This window comes from Pseudopipra pipra, chromosome 4 (genome assembly GCF_036250125.1).
Source record: "Pseudopipra pipra isolate bDixPip1 chromosome 4, bDixPip1.hap1, whole genome shotgun sequence".
NCBI classification, from domain to species: Eukaryota; Metazoa; Chordata; class Aves; order Passeriformes; family Pipridae; genus Pseudopipra; species Pseudopipra pipra.
Window position 1 is genome coordinate 24,772,954 of NC_087552.1, and position 17,488 is coordinate 24,790,441.

At 40.6% G+C, this 17,488-nt stretch overlaps 1 protein-coding gene and 1 long non-coding RNA gene across 4 annotated transcripts in view; one reads left to right on the top strand and one right to left on the bottom strand.

Annotated features, from left to right (window-relative positions):
* The window catches only part of LOC135412953 (uncharacterized), a 60,070-nt gene that overhangs the window by 41,213 nt on the left and 1,369 nt on the right, over window positions 1–17,488 (top strand). Inside the window, exons 1-4 of one of the 3 annotated variants that reach the window (XR_010430045.1) lie at window positions 15–852; window positions 3,959–4,013; window positions 4,297–4,510; window positions 15,306–15,407. This is a non-coding gene — a long non-coding RNA (uncharacterized LOC135412953). Of the gene's footprint in view, window positions 1–14; window positions 853–3,806; window positions 4,014–4,296; window positions 4,511–15,305; window positions 15,408–17,488 lie in introns of those variants that run through there. The other 2 variants (XR_010430044.1, XR_010430043.1) reach the window with 2 other exon arrangements.
* On the bottom strand, window positions 1,826–13,657 carry LOC135412947 (alcohol dehydrogenase 1). The gene is made up of 9 exons (XM_064651967.1): window positions 13,499–13,657; window positions 10,462–10,563; window positions 9,170–9,308; window positions 7,024–7,111; window positions 6,696–6,915; window positions 5,737–5,997; window positions 5,125–5,260; window positions 3,674–3,812; window positions 1,826–2,208 (listed from the first exon to the last, which is right to left on the bottom strand). The coding sequence occupies exons 1-9, from the start codon at window positions 13,514–13,516 to the stop codon at window positions 2,184–2,186; spliced, it is 1,128 nt and encodes a 375-aa protein (XP_064508037.1). The 5' UTR covers window positions 13,517–13,657; the 3' UTR covers window positions 1,826–2,183.

Sequence of the window (17,488 nt, forward strand, 5' to 3'; positions counted from 1 at the left end):
TCTGGATTGAAGCAGCAAAGGGGATTATGCTGTGTGGAAATGATCATTTGGCCGTGATGCGCTGTCAGGGAGGGTGATCTCACAAGCATGTAAAAATAGAGCTGCATAGTGCATGTCTGCACGCTGCAGCATGTGCTGCTAGAGTTGCACAACTGTCCTGTGCTGTTTCCAGGGGGAGTGGCTGGGTGGGTGGGATGTGGTGGGAGAGCAGAAACATGAGAGTGCTCAGCTGTGTGCGAAGCCGAGTGATGTTCAGTAAACACTTGGCATAGTTTAATGTCTGAGGAAACACCATTTGTGCTTTGTCGGATGGAGGGTTTGTTTCTTGGGAAATTACTGACTTTGTCATGTTCTTTTGTAGATTTTTTGTAGTGTCATCATGTGCTAGTGGACGTCTGGTGCTCTGATGGGGAGTGTGGTCTCTACTTGCTCCCAGGAAAGCTCCTAAATGGAGGCTCACACAGAGTTGCTGTATGTTGCCCTGAACCCACCTGGAGTACCTCAGAGCCAGAGAGCCATTAGGAAGGTCTGCCAGAAACCTTCTGTCCACACTGTACAATCACACAAACAAGCTGATCTTCAGCTGACTATTGATGAGGATCTGCAGGGCATAATACTCTACGGAAGTAACTATGAACTTTTTGTTGTTCTCCAGTCAGAAGACACTTCATTCCTCCATGTGGAGACAGAACTAGATGGCTGCCTTATAGAATGTCCCTAAGGAGAATGGTTTATTGTTTTGGACACTAGCAACTATCCTAGTAAAGATACTAACAGTAGATGTTTACTATGCTTGGCAGATTAGAACAACAAAAATGGGCTTTGCATCATCCTGAAGAGCATAGAAAAGAGGTTTGTTGTAATTTATTCTCTAGCTCTATTTTTTTTCCTCTTCTAGTCTAAAGACTGAAGTTCAGGTCTTAATTGTGTAAATTTAGTTTATACACATGTTTAAGGATCTTCTTCTGTTAAAGTGTAATCTCTTGGTAAACTTGTCCTCAAATCATTAAACCAGCCGGTCAGCTCAAAGAGTCTTTCTGCTGACAAAAAAAAGTAACTCAGCAGCAGCACAGAGTCCCCTTACTTCACAGACTCTCCTACCCTGCTGCCATGCATGTGAATGAGTGCCTGCAAGCTCTGATTAGCCCTTTCAAAAGATAAGTCAATGTTGACCATATGTGCCAAGATAGAAATAGCCTCTATTCCTGTTTCCACATTGCAAATGCAGAAAGTAGCAAGATGCTTTATGTTTTGAGTTGTTGCAAACTGTTACCAGTCACCTGCTTTTTCCCCTTTACTCTGTATTCACACTTAAGAGGTTAAGAAACCTCCCCTTTATGTAATGGAAACAAAAATCAATATTTGATGCACATTCGTATTTCTTCACATTGTTTCCCAAACATCAGATGCACTTGTATAAACTGGCCAAAGATCTAAACCCATACTGATCAACAACTAAAACAACGCCAAGAAAGAGGCACAAAGGTAAAGGAAAAAAAAACAACAAAACCCACCAAAGACAAACCACAATACAGAACACCACCACAGCAGTTTTACATAAGATGTCTGGAAGTGTTATTTTGCTAAAATATCCAGTGGTGAGACATTCTTCAGTACCTAAGTCTGTGATTTACTTAAATATCATTTACTGAAATTATTAACTCGAACACATGGTCACCATAAATTTTAATTTCTGCAGTAATTTCCTTGCCTATCAGGCACTGGAATGCTAAAGTCATTCAGGATGGATACATAGTTCTAACTGTTTTACTGTACTGAACTGCATGCACAAGTCTCTTAAGCTTGCAGTGTTACGGAAGCCCTGTTTTCTTAATTTTTATTTTATTAAAAGATTGCATATTATAAGTAATTTAAAAAACTCAACATTTTTATAACACCTGTGGCAGCAGCAAGTTCTGTAACTCATAACTGGCTATTAAAAAATTACAGCACAATGTAGAAGATTTAAAACAAGAATGAAGAGAAGGAGGTAGAAAGAAAAAGATTATTTCATTTATGAATGTTGTGCTTGAAGTGTGGAGTTTGAGCCTGATCCTTTTATTCAAGGATGGTGGTGGTAGACCTTTCAGGAATGTCTTGGTTTGTATTTCATATCAGTTGTATTGGAGGATGGTAAAGTTTGTACTGGTGCTGAACCATCTGCTGCTTAACACTGGAGAATCCTAAAACATCAGGACACTGCGAATACTGCAATATAAAATGACAAGTTAGTGACTGTAGAAAAGCCCTGGGCTAACATCAGCAGAACACTGCTGTTTTCTCTGATAATCTAGGCTACTGCTGTCAACTAGGGTATTCCCTCCCTGCCTGCCCCCCATCCCAACTTGCAGCAAAATGACAGAGCAGATGTGCAAACCTGGTTGCAGCTGCAGAGAACAAAATTCACATAAGACTGCAAAGGCTTCACTGGTGAGGCCCAGGGCTCCTGGTATTTAATTACCAACTATAGCCTGGCAACTTCTTGGGAGGGGGGGCTTAGATCCATATTTCCAATTACAAATGGCTGTAAGGGTAACCTCTGACTGGTACAACTTATTCTGTGCTGAAACACTGAAGTATTTCATTCAGTAAGAATGATCAGCTGCAATGTGCCTCTGTCTTCAGGTTGACTATCAGTATTCTAGCAAAGCTGATGGCATCTCTGTCCTCACCACTTTCCCATTTGTTACACTAAAAACTAAAACTAACATTTATAATACGTCTAAAATAAGGACAATCATAAAATGAAGTGTGTGCTGCATCGTTAGAGCCTGAGAACAAACCTCAGGGGTTTAAATTCTTCTGTTACTTGCTTTTTCTATTCATAGCAAGTAACACCTAAAATAACTGCTAGAAAATGACAATTAAAAGAAAACATGAAGGTAATTCTCCAGATTGTGTAAGTTACAAACACCTAGAACTTCAAAAAAGGGTAGTCCCCACACACTAAGATATACAAAAGTATTTCCTACTTCTGCCAAGGACAATTTTGAATTTCCATGATGAACCTTGTCAAATGTCTTTGGCAAAGAATATTTCCAATTTCAATACCCTATGAAAGCAGAGCCTGAGGTGAACTTTCACAATATTTGAGGAATGCAAAAGAGCCAAATTCTGAGTTTGTGATGTGTATATACAGCAAATACTTTCCTTTTTGAAAAGCTCTGAAGTTCAAGGTAGAGTACCCAGAGACTTCTGAACCAATTGCACCGGGACTGTTACATAACTCACAAGAGGAATGGTAAGTTGCTCTTACAGTAAACATAAGCTTTTACTGTGTTCCTGCTCCTCATCCTCAAATGTTTCTTGGAATGCAATGTAGCTTACCCCTGGCACTCTGCAGCTTGGCATTCCCATGCTCCCTTGGCTGTGTGCTCTTTTCCAATGAGTAGTGGGCAAAGACTTCCTCATTTGCATTGTCTTTTCTCACTCTCACCCCTGAAAGGAAGGCCAGGGCCCACAGCATTTCAAAAGCTGAAGGTTTGCTGGCTTTATTGTCATGGCTGCAACCCATGGGCACACACTGGGAGAGATTAAGGGGCGTAGTTGGCTGCTTTCCCCATTCTCTGCCATGAAGTCAGGCTCTGTCTTACTGTACAGCTCCTTTAAGCTATTTATACAGAATCTTTACTGTGCTGAACTGCATGCACATTTACAATGAAACAATGTTTACCTCTTCCCTGTCCTCAGCAGATCAAATCCTTCATTGATTTTTGTGAAAGGAAGTTTGTGGGTTATTAATGGATCCAGAACAAATTTTTTATTCATGTAGTCAGCAACCAGTTTAGGGACCGAATCTTTACTCTTCCAGCCTGAAAAAAACCCCAGAGACAATGGATAATGCAACATTAATGCTTGTGAAAATAGATAAAACCCACAGCAGCTTAAATGTTAGATAAACTTGCTATAGCAGAGTAACAGGATGAAATATTGCAGCATGTCTTTACCTTTGTAACAGGGTGCCAGCAGGAAACATGGGATGAAGTGCAGCTATTCCACGTGTGGCAAACCCAGTAAGTGCTTTACTGGTAGAAGACCAGTAAATATTTGAATCTTTACAGAATCCAAACTTTCCACCACATCAAATACTGTTTCAACTTAATCCCATTTCATACAAAAGCCAGAATGCTGACACCCATTGGTAATCTGCTAAGTGGAAAGTTGATTGTCTGGTCAGAATTGGGGGTGGGTGGTGGATGTGTATCTTTTTTCTTACAAGCACTATTAGATAAAGCTGTCACAAACTGTAGGATGCCCTTCCAGAGGAATCTAATTTGTCTCTGCTATTTTATTCAGGTGCCTGTTGAACACATCAGAGAACTGGCTGTGAGTGAGAAAACCTGTTGTTGGAAACAAGTTTTCTGTGGCCTTCAGCTTTGTGTTGAGTGAGCTGGGACTTGCTGCATGTGGGACTCTGCTGGGAGAGCTCCAAAAAGAGAAAGAACTGGAAGGAACTGTCAGCAGCTGTCCAGGGGGTGAGCTGGGGTTTGACATGTGTGGAAATCAGCTGGTATGACCCATGATGTCCTTTATGGTTCTGACTCTCCATTTCTCCCACTGTCTCTCTTTCTCTCCCTCTCTTTCTCTCCCTCTTGTTCTCTTTTTTTTTTTTTTTTTTTTTGCTGTGGCTCCTTTTCTCACCCTCCCTCTCTCCTCTCTTCCTCCACTTTATCTTTTTATCATTTTCTCTTTTTTCTCCCTTTGTCCTTCTCCTGTCTTTCCCTTTATCTCATTTCCTCTGCTTTATTTTTATCTCTTCTCCTCCTTCCCTCCCCACCTTTTCTTTGTTCTACCTTTCTCTCTCCCTTTCTTTTTTCTCATTTCCTCCTATTTTCTTTCTTATTTCCTCTTTCTTTTTCTCTATTTTCTTTCATTTTATCTCCTCCTTTCTGTCTCTCTTCTTCTCTTCCCTTTTTTCCTCCTTTTTGTTTTTCTCCCTCCTTCTCTTGGCGTAAACTAACAGTTCCCATAATTAATTCCTTATGTACTTCTTTGTCAGCAGAATAGCTGTCAATATTACTTCCTTTAAGAAAATCTAAGCAGTGAATTTGACATATCCTATTTTATCCAAGATGATTTACAAGTTTCCCAAGCCAATTAAACCACAACTTTCCAAGTCATTACCTCCAAAGACAGACCCTTTCCAGGTGCGACCAGTGAAGAGAAGCATGGGATCAAAAGTGATCTTTTGTGCTGCAGGGGGCACTCCCACAATCACACTGACTCCGTAGTTATACTGGCAACAGGCCAAGGCTGCGGTCTGTATTTGAAACAGAGGGACACTCAGAGTCATAAAAGATTTGCCACTGGGGCACAAAAGTTTGAACTCCTCCTCCTCCCAGGGTTCTACTTGCAATTCGTTTTCTGTAACTGGGACCACATAAAAAAATTTCCATTGTATCTGCTCACACCACTGTATCTGCTGTTAGGTATTCCTAGCTTTGTTCTCCTTCCCTCCCCATTTTGTCTCAGTCATTAGTAATAAGGCACAGTTGGAAAGCAGATAATGGGCTATGTGAAATTTAGCCACTCTGATTAGTCCAGGGCACTACAATGAAGTTCCCTTTCCTAAGTTTCTGAGCGTGCTTCTGTCCCTGCATCTCAGTGGCAGACTTGACAGGTTAGCTTGCTGCTTTGCAGTGGCTCTCAGCTCCTCATCCTTGGTGCTCAGTGGGTTAGTGAAGAGAGTGCTAACAAGCTAGTGCCTCATTTGGCCACACCCTGTGGTTGCATTACCATGGTATCCGTGCGGCCGATGACCTCGAAGGAGTAATCCACACCCTGGCCGGTCATTTCCATCAACACTTCATGAATGGGCTTCTGGAAATCTTTAGGGTTGACGCAGTCGGTGGCTCCCAGCTCTTTGGCCTTGGCAAACTTGTCACTATTGATATCCACGGCAATGATGCGGGAAGCTCCAGCCACCTTGCAGCCTATGATAACGGAGAGGCCAACTCCTCCAAGGCCAAAGACAGCACAGGTGGAGCCTGGTTCCACCTATAATAACCATGTAAATATGGAATACTGTTACAGTCTAGGAAAAGTACAATGCATTTTCTCATTATTAACATGATTTTACTTAAGACATTTTTTTAATCTAGAGATTAGAGGAGGAATTTGCAAATGCATACCTACTAGTGCAGTAGCCAGCTATACTGTTACAAACCTACATGTGGCTAAGAGAAATTATCCCTTAAATACATTTCTGAGACCAAATTTTCATTATATGTCTCAGCTTCAAGTTTAGACGCACCCCTTTTTTTTTTTTTTAATGATGCTTTATATTCCAGTGGTGTTAAGATCTGTAGTGTCACTCCACTGGAGTCAGTGCCAGCTGCCATTCATGTATTGCTATGAATTATGAGTGTTACATATATAGCCTTCTGTGAATTCCTAGACTTCAGTTACAATAAAACAAAAATGCTCTGTTGTAACATTTTATAGGGGTGATAAAGCTATGAGGGAAAACTTAAGAAATGGTAATAAGTATTTTTACTGAATTTTGAATTGAAGACTTCTGAGTACCTTAGAGAAAGAGAATCTGAAGTAAGCAAAGAACTAGTGTCTTCTTTCCACCCTGATGTGATGTAAGCAGAGCCTATACCTCCTGGCTGCCATGCTGATGACCCACTTGCAGGCCACACAATCCTGAACAGACCCCATGAGATATCAGAAACACCCACCACAATACTTACCTTGGCAGTCTGCAGAGCAGCCCCATAACCAGTTGAAAATCCACAGCCAATTAGACAAACTTTTTCCAGAGGAGCGGCGGAATCGATTTTGGCTACAGCAGATTCATGCACTACTGTGTACTCAGTGAAGGTACTTGTACCAAGAAAATGGTGAATTGCTTTTCCTTTGCAGGTGAATCTAGTGGTGCCATCAGGCATTAATCCACCACCCAAAGCAAGGCTGTTTGAAAGATGACCAGAAATAATGGCAAGTGAAATCTGTTGTGTGTAATCAGTTTTGTATCAAGAAAAATCAAATTAGGGTTGTAAGTAACCAAGGAAAACTCACTCATTTTTATTGCACAGGTTACCCTTGGTGCCTAAGCAACTCTTGCACTCCCCGCACTGTGGAATAAAGAGTGGAATAACCTTGTCTCCTAGAAATAAAACAGTAATGACAGAGGATTAGAAAAGGCAAACGAGAAGCATACAGGTAAAAACGTGAGCAAGTGTATTTAATTGCCAGGCAAATGTTTACTAGGAGTACAGTGATGGTTTTATTTCTGCTGCCCTTGGAAGATAAACCGTCTCTCTGTATTTTATATAAAGGACATCATTAGGGCAAAGTTATGACAACTAATTTTTATATGCAAAATTCCTAGTGTCTTTCCATAGAACTGAGTCTATGTCATAAACCCATGTTTGCTACTGATATTCCTGAACTACTTATTCAGCAGTTTATTGCATCTTCTGTGTAAAAGGAAAATAGTAATACACAAATAAAGAAACTGAAATAAATATTGACATCACCTAGACTGTAGTACCATGATAACAGGGCTGTAAACTGTGCATACAAAGAATGAGGAATTAAGAATTAACTCTCAGTCCTCTTGAGCCTCTTTGCTACTAGCAGTCCTATTACTGTTGCATTGGAGTAAAGGTAGGCAAAATATTTGTCAGAGAAGCAGTAACACAGACAAACTAAACCAACATCTCTACTTCTCTTGCACAATTATGTGATTAGCAAAGTAGAACATAGCTCCCCAGTGCAATTTTTTGCTCCCGTGCAATTTCCACAGCAATGATGTATGGTGAATCCCTAATAATCTCTAAACAGGATTTCCTAATACAGATCAATTTATGATTTGTCAGTTTTAAAATTTGGCTAATCCTTGACACATTGAAAGTCCAGGGAATTTTTTGATTTTCACTAAAAATGGAAAATGCCTACAGAACATGAAATGCTGCCACTACCCCAACCCTCAGTTAACTTAGAAATATGACATGGGCTTAGTAATCATTCTCCTAAAGAGACTTTACACATCGTGGAGCCTTTTTTAGAACTTGAAGGTGTAAATTAAGCAACATCTGAGAAATGTGATTTGGTGCACATGTGTGTTCAGGCATGCTGCTTCATCTCACCTGGAAACATGAGGCAACAAGAATGAGACAACAGAGTGATTTATGAACCCAGACATAAGAGAAAAAGCAGTTAGAGCTACCACTGAAATTTGCAATATGCGTATTTGTTTGGCGTTAAAGCAAAAATCTGTAATAAAATTTTTTCTTATAGACACCAGCCTGCTTTGGACAGACTTCTTACTCATCGGTGTGGACAAAGACACAGGAAGTACGGAGGCGTTAAAAGTGAATTACTCAGATATCATAACCAAGCTGCCTGGAAATTGAGCATTTCTATGCAGATTTTTTTCACTGCATATTTTTCTCTTTATAATTTACCCCTTTTTATAATTTGTTCAGTCCTATAAAAACATACAGAAATCCCATCTCATCTTGCAGCAGTTGGAGGAAAACCGGCATCTTTCACTGACCATCTATGCATTGTTGCTCAAGGAGAAGGTAGTGAAAGGAGCAGCTGGTCCAGAGGAGTGTCCTCAGAGCAGTGCAGCCCTGAGGGAGCAGTGCTGGCTCACCTGCACTGGCGCTGCCTGCACGCAGAGCCTGCAGTAGGATGGGCACTCCAGTTGTGCCCTGATATTTTTAAAGTGAAGTAATTGAACACACAGACCTAAGTTCTGGTTTACGGAAGTCAATGGATTATTTAGCTGTTAGGAGAATTAAAAGAAGGTACTTTGACATGTTGTCTAGTGCATTGCTTTGCCTTATTCTTGAGAGAGATTAGTTGTATAAACTGTGTTCAAAGAATCTGCAGCTAATACCTGATTTCCTATGACCAACAGCAAAGAATCTATTTTCTTAGTCCCATGACAGGAAAAGTGGTCTGTAGGTGGAAAGCAAGCTGCAGGTGTTTTTCCCAAAACCAAAAGAAACTGAATAGAAAATCAGAAAATTAATCAAGATTGGGAATACAGAAAGACCTAAACACAGGTAGTGTCTTCTAAGGTATCCTTGAAAAGAATCGAAGTTGGAATATTTTCCTCAACAATACAAATACTCACAAATGTAATAATATTTGACTCAAAGAGGAGTCAGGAAACTCAGTACAGGGTTTGTGTTCAGTTGCTGCTCCATACCTGGTTTGAATGAAGTCACTCCCTGCCCAACACTCTCCACAACACCAGCTGCTTCATGCCCAAGAATTATTGGAAAAGGCATAACCAGTGCACCAGTTATCACGTGGTCATCAGAGCGACAGATCCCTGTGGCCATGATCTGATTTACAGCAAAGACAACAATATTTCAGCATTTAACTATGTCACATCATATGTGGAAGTGAAATGATATCTTACATTTGGAGAAGTCATTTGCTTTCCTCCAAAATCCAATATGTATACAATAAATCTACAGGTAGCACAGTTTTGGTTGTGTGATTCAAAATTTTCATGGTTTGTATTAGTCTTTAATCTACAGAGCAAGGGTCCTTTGTGAATGTTTTTTCTGCAGTACTGAGCTGTATAGGTAGTCACATTGACTATCTGGCAGAACCAATGTTCTAGTAATACAATTATATAGGAAGAACAGAATAAATTATTCCTAATGTTTATATATAAATACATAAAAAGAAAAGTTTATAATATTACAAAAATATTACAAAATTATGTAAATTAACCACTACATATTTATAAACATAGAAATATTGTGCATATTTTATATTTATTATATTTAGATTATATGACAATATACATTAAATTATGTATTATAAAATTATATAGAGAATTACATAATAATTATTACATATTATTTATATATTTTAAATATTTGTATATGCTACATATACAAAAATTTAGGCTACACATAGTATTTTATATCATGTTTTGCCTTTTCTTGCAGCTAAAACAGCAGTATTTCTTTTGAAACATTCAGGTATGTATTTACAACTTTTATTCTGACAAATGGAGTTGTTAACCCCAGGAGAGGGTTTTATCACTTCTGTAACACTTGAAACTGCTCTAAAATGAAAACTTAAAACTGCTGCTGAATTCCACTGAGATGGTTATCTTGGCAAAAAAAGAAAGCTCCTAGCCCTACTGGGCTGTTTCCTAGCACAGATTCAAACAAATTAAAAGAAAATTTCTTGCTCCACTCTACAGGAGATTCTGATTTTTTTCCTTGTACTGTAATTTTTTCAGCTTATTTGAAAAACAACTGTCTGTAAACAAAAAAGCCAACCATGAAAACTTTTTTTTTAAGAAACTCATTATCAAATTTAGGACTTTAAACATATTCTGTAGGAGCTCACTGATAAGTAACTGCTCTCTAGTAGAATGTTTTCTGACTGGATCTTAAAAATCTATAAAAATAATTCTGATAAAAAGCAAGATAGAATGCAAGTCATAAGAGTTGTTTTAAATTTTATTTTCAGTACCTTTATGCGAACTTCATGTTCTTTTGGTGGGGCCACTTCCACTTCCTCAATACTAAATGGTTTATTGGCTTCCCACATTACTGCTGCTTTGCATTTAATAACCTGCAAAGAGAGCAAAGAAAACAGGAATGACACTTGCATTTTCAAGTCACCACAGAGATTCTTACATTTCTGCATGTGAAATTCCTGCTCATATCTGTGGAGAAGAGAAGGAAAACTACAGGAAAAACCCCAAACAATATATAGCAAAAGAGCCAACACCAAAGGACAATGTAAGCCCATGTTTTTCCTCCACCAAGATCATGTCTGACTTTGCTCATACTTCTGTCACATCAAGTTTTTGGCAGCATGCATAATAGTCTCCAGGATAACTGGATACCTTGTTCATACTCATTGGTCCTTCTCTAACTTCCTTGGAGGATGTTTTTTTTGCCATATTGCTGATTATTTGTGTATATTTGTGTCTTCTTGGAGATGGCACACTAAATGATGCCATGTATCAGGTGGTGATAAAGTCTGTGTTGCCTAGAACTGCCTGTGTTGAGAACTGACAAAATTGCTAAAAATGGAATTCGGAGCCTAATACAGGTTTATAAATGTTTTAGTAGAGCCCAAATTGAGCCATGAGGTGATGGCTGAAAGGACACCTATGCTAAATGGTACAGCAGTAGGCAGAGGTAATCTTGAACAGCACTTTCAGCACAATATTATCCATGCTTAGGTACCTTCCTTCTCAGAAGGGACATTTAGCTCAGATGGGGTTACTACCCAAGACAGCTATTTTTTTTTTCCCCCTGTCTATTAGGTTAAAGTTTGTCCATTAGTTCTTCAGGTTTTGTCCAGGTACTGACAGCTCTTAGGGTTCCTCTGACCATCTGCCACTGAGAGAAAAATGCACTGAGAAGAGAGAGGAGCATTGTTCTCTCCCAGGCTCTCAAACAGAAGGTTTCCTCCCTGCAGTCTCAATCCTAGTGTATTCAAAAGCAGCGCGGCCTCTCTGTCCCTATATCTATTCCTGTCCTTCCTTGGTGGTCTCAGCCCATCCCAGATCTTTAAACAACCCCAGGCCCTGGAATATGATTTTCTATGACAACCTTATGAGTGAGACAGTACCCTCAGTCACTCTATTAAGTCTACTGACTGCAAGTGTTTGCGTGGCATTATCTTGAGAGGGAAATGGAGGGGAATTGAGTCCATGATGAAGGAAGTTTAGCACATGCATGAGTATCCTGCATCACTGGGCCAACTTAACTCCAGTGTGCTGCAAAATTCACAGGGGAAAACAAACAAAAATTTTTCGTATCAAAGCTTTTGAAGTAGAAGTAGAAATAATGTCTAGTTCTCCATGAACTGTAAACTGGTAACAAAGGAAATAATTATTGGGAAGTACTAAACATATAAAATAAAGTAGCACACTATCAGCTAGACACAAAGTGGGATGGGCACAATGCTGTGAAAAAAACTGCCTTGAGAGACATTTACACTAAATGTAACATTTCATGTGTCAAATGCGTGATTAATAAAATATTCACAAGTGAGACCAAAGATCACATTTTAGAGGGCTACATTTTCCAGGAAACTTATTTAAAAAAACCCAAAAAATGGTGATTTATGTATTTATATTGTATCACACATAGCACAATGATGATTTTATGACTTGCACATGCAAAGAACATGTAGTGTTTCCTAGAACAAAGGTAGCCAACACCTGTGGATTGCTGAGAACAAACAAATCTCTCCTATAAGACATTGGTTAACTGTGTATTGTTCTGGTGGTTGTGTCCCTGAGAACGTTTACGGATTACGACAGAATCCCACAGATGCACCACCAGCACACTATCACCCACTTCATCTGTCAAGACAAGCACTGGCTGGAGTCAGTTTTTTTTCTGTGTGTTCTACCAGCCCTGCAAGTTACTGTGGTGGGGGAGGGTAGGCACAGAAACACACCCTTTTACAGGGCATGAGGATTATGCTGCTTGGTTACATAAAATGCATGGTAGCTCCCACATCATTCCAAGATAAACATGGTGAAATCAAGGCAGTTAAGTTACATTACAACACTTCACTTACTATGCTTAGCCCAAGGCTGGGTAGAGAACTGAACTTGGTGAATCTATCTACAAGTGAGCTACAATTAATTTTGCAGTTGCAGTAATTCACAGTTAAAGAGAGCATTTTTTTTTTTTGCCTTTCTCTTGTTTTAGTTGGTTTTAGAATAGAGAAGAGAGCCGGCAGTAACAGCAAATGATCCTGGTACTTTCTTAAGGCACATTACAGCACGGTACATGCTTTCAGTTGTTTTCTATTTCTAGGTCCCTTGTCCATCAATCTCTCTTGCAGGTTCCTGGGTGTATGTGAGCACCTCAGCAGTAGTGCAAGAAGCAATGGGTATTGGTATTAACCTACATCTCTCTTGTCACTTATTTTCTAGCAAAAACATGTACCTACTCAGTCCCAGCTCAGTACTGCATTGCATATGAAACTTACTTTTGGTCTTCATTAACTTAAGTTTGAGACTTGTTATATACATATTCAAATTTAAAGATTGTCCTAATGTCAGCACAATTACACCCCAAAATTTAACACATATTAGCTAGGTCCTTGTTTTAGAAAACAAGCTGATATGAATCATAAATAAGATAAAAATAGTTTAAACCACTGGGGGATCTCCAAATGGAAACTAATAGAGCAGATAAATACATTGATCTGAACACTTCCTACATTCTATCCTATTTTAAACTATCCAATCAAAGATTAAAAATAGGTTGCTAACCCAGAGAGGAAGTTATTCTTGTTCTGGTGCTGTTAGCTCATGTTGCCTCAAATAAACTATTGCCTTGAAGAGCTAACAACCATCTTCTAGGAGAGTACAGTGGCCTGCAAATAAAGACAGTTCTCCTGTACCAGCTTCATCCTAAACTCTCATCTGGTGCTGTACCACCAGGACTCACGGTGTCCCTGGAAAGAATTTGCATTTAAAAATGCATTACTCAGCTGCAGCAAAGAATCTATTCTAATACAAACTTTTGCTTACTTTTCCTGCTGTGCTCATGTTGACTGGTGTGTCTGTTTCAAATCTTGCCACCAAGACTTCACTCAGCCTCAAAGCAGTTGGGTTGCTGGCACCACAAGTCCTCTCCAACACACTGGAAGCTGGTCTTACAAAGTGCTCCTGAAAGTGGAGCTCCGAGCTTTTAGCCAAGCCTCCCAGCTCAGAGTCCCACCCCTTAAACAGAAAAAGTGCTAGAATGAAAATAAACCACTTATCTGATGAAACCTCACACTCTACATTGCTTCCGTCTTCCTGATTCCTTTGTCCCACTCTTCCCTACCCTTTCTTGCATCCCTCTTATGGTTTCTCTCAGCATCCCAGGAAGAAAGCAAAAGCCCTGGCTGAAAGTTTTTCCCTTCTTTCCACCTCTCTGGGAGCTGCTCTCCAAACCCACCACTCTCAGTGGCACTGTACGTGCAAAGAGAAAAGGGGGGAGTGGCTCTTGAATTCACAGTGACAGGGACACAGTGAGAACATGAAGGCTTTGCTGATGAACTTTGGTGACACTCATAAGAGTCCAGCTGGTATATTAAAACGTGATTGTGCAAGCTTCTTAAGAAACATACACTCACTGTCTGGCTGCAGCTGTACCAGCTCCCAGATTCTTAGTTTTCCAGTCCGGCTACTGATTAATCTGTTGGAATGGTTTTCACTTCATAGTGTCCAAGGGCAATGTGCCAATCATGCTGAATGGAAAACAAAAATCAGTAAGTCAGCAAGAACAGCTGGGACAGAATGCATGTATCTGACCAAAGACCCTGCTCGATTTGTGAGTGCCTGACCCATTGGTTCCATCAACACCCACAAGCACAGGCCCCATCACTGCTCATATACCCACACAGCCTCTCCTGGCACAATGTGCTGGTGCAAGGGATTGGGTGGAGGTCAGCACTGCATGCCTTTGCTGTGGACTTCTTTTCAAATTATGCCCAGCATTCTGAAATCAAGATTTTTCCTTCAGAAACAATCAAAAAAGAGATAAAATGCTGCATATAATCTGACCAGTCCTGCTGGCCGCACTGTTCCTGATACAGGCCAGGATGCCATTGGCCTTCTTGCCCACTTGGGCACACTGCTGGCTCATGTTCAGCCAGCTGTCAAACAGCACCCCCAGGTCCCTTTCCTTCAGGCTGCTTTCCAGCCACTCTGCCCCCAGCCTGTAGTGCTGCATGGGGTGGTTGTGACCAAAGAGCAGGACCCAGCACTTGGCCTTGTTGAACCTCTGTGCTTGTTTTGGCTGGGGTAGGGTTAATTTTCTTCCCAGTGGCTGATATGGGACTGTGTTTTGGATTTGTGCTGAACACAGTGTTGATAATATAGAGGTGATTTTGTTATTGCTGAGCAGGGCTTACACAGAGCCAAGGCCTTTTCTGTTTTTCATACTGCCAAGGTGGCAAGGAAGTTGAAAGTGCATTGGAGGTTGGGAGGAGACACAGCCAGGACAGGTGACCCAAACTGACCAAAGGGATATTCCAGACCATATGGCATCATGTTCAGTATATAAACTGGGGGAAGAAGGAGGAAGGTGGGGACATTTGGAGTGATGGCATTTGTCTTCCCAAGTCACCGCTATGCATGATGGGGCTCTACTCCTGTTAATGTATTTATAGAAACGTTTTTTATTGTTGTCTATGGCAGCAGCCAGACAAAGTTCTGTTTGGGCTTTGGCCCTTCTAATTTTCTCCCTGCAAAAGCTCACAACACCCTTGTAATCCTTCTGAGTTCCCCTCAAAATTTTCCTCATCTCTTTAGCTATATGCATATCAAAGCCATGACTTTTTTTTTTCAGGGAGTGGAGGTGAGGCCATCTGGAAACGATGTCCTTCGGCCAGAGTGAGTGCCTTCAACTGAGAACACTGGACAGTGGATCCTGTCTGCAGCCTGCACAGCGGTAGGTGGCACAGTCTTTAGGAAGAAAGGACTGCACGTAGTGCCAGAGAAGCTTGAGCCAACTTACGTAACTGTGTTGCAAAAGCTGCTTTATTTGCCTTGCTCTGCCCAACTCCGAAAAACAGTGAGGGCGAGGCTGCAGCTCGAAGTGTACAATGACCCTTACATGCAGATAACCTACAGTGCCGCCCCTTTGTGACTTGCTGGCATAGGCCCACTGGCTCAACCCTTTGCTCTAATACTTGCCAAATGATTCTTAACTGATCCCTAGACCCATTCTCTCCCCTTTAAGGGCAGGTTCCTATAAAGGGAACTTTTCTTTATGCTTATCTACATGTTGTATTCCTTCTTATGCAATTAAAATCCCTTCTTTCTGGTGAGCACTGACAGGACCTGAGGGAATGGCATGAAGCTGTGTCAGGGGAGGTTTAGGTTGAATATTAGGAAAAGGTTTTTCACCCAGGGGGTGGTTGGGCACTGGAACAGGGTCCCTAGGGAAGTGGTCACAGCACCAAGCCTGAGAGAGTTCAAGAAGTATTTGGAGAACACTCTCGGGCACATGGTGTGACTCTGGGGCTCTCCTGTGCAGGGCCAGGAGTTGGACTTTGATGCAGGGCCATTTAAACTCAAAATATCCTATGTTTCTCTGGATATATGATTCAGAATTCCTTTATCAGCTTTTTATCTCACTTTATCCAACTGAACATGAGGGACTAATATTCTCCCTCCAGCGATTTACTAACCTCAGCAGAATCCAGTGAAATGTTGTGCCAGAGGCACAAGAGAAAGAACATTTTGGAGGTGTTCATGGCTGGTGAGCTTGCACACAAAAGTTAGAAGCAGTGGACAAAGACCTGTTCCTGCAACTCCAGGCCATCTTTACTTGGGGACTGTAACCTGGGCAAATGACACGAAGCATTGGCCATGCTCAGCAGATCGTAGCCAGAGCTGCAGTTTCTGACTACAAGGAGCTTGTAGAGGAAGGTGGTTCTTGTTTACTGACACTTCACAGGCAGTACAACCTGCTTCCCACTCCTCACTCCTACCAGGGCTGAGCAGCCTTGCACTGCTTGCTTTCTTGAGGCAATGCATGATGTTGACTCTAGGTAAGAGAGCGAGGGGTTTCAGAAACAGCCTTCTTTTAACATAAAATTAATTCTTCTGCACCAAACCTGACTCAATTTAACAAGAGAATACTTGAACCACAGCTCAAGTGACTTAACTCTTTAGAGAAAAGAAGCTTTAAGGGCAGTTATGCATCATAGATTTTAGTGGCAACTATACACTCTGCCCTATAGATTATAAAATGCATATTAGCTTTAGCTAAAACTTAAGCAGTTTTAAAACTAGGTTACTTTCTCCTTATCGACATTGCTAATTTTTAAGCTTACCAAGGTACATGCATGTTTCTTTTCAGACAGTGATTCTGTTGAAATTGAAAATTCAGCATTTTTTCCTACTGTGTGATAGCAATTTTCACGTTACTCTTTATGAGTCTCTTGTTCAGAGCTTGGTAACACAAAGGATTCAGCTCTGGGATCCACATGGCAGTAGTAGGTAGGAAAAAAACCAACAACATCTCTGAAGTCTCACTCTACACAGTACAGAAGCTGTGACTGCTCCAACCCTTCTGTATTCTTCCACCTGCGCATTTAAGGTTGTCCAAAAGATTAGGTACACAAAACACTGCAGGTGCTCATTTGTATTGAAGAGCAGAGATAAAACTGAGCAGCAGGTAGGATTCAGAGCTTGCAGGCAAGGCAGGTTAAGCTCTTCAAAAAGCTTAGGGGTCATATCTGAGATTATACAAATATGCATGTCAAGGCAATGGAGCTGAATTAAACACATATGGGATGATGACATCCAGTTTTGTGAGAATGTAAACAAAGACATCCAGATATGGACACCTTTCCAGAACACACAGAAAATAAGTCATACGCTCATGGGACCATGTCTTATTCATTTTAATAAGCTGAAGAACGAAAGCCAAAGGTGGAAGCTGCAAATTAGCTAAACAGTGGTTCTGAAAGTGTGAGTTTAGAGCAAGTATTATTTTGAAGAAAAAAATAATATCTAAGGAGA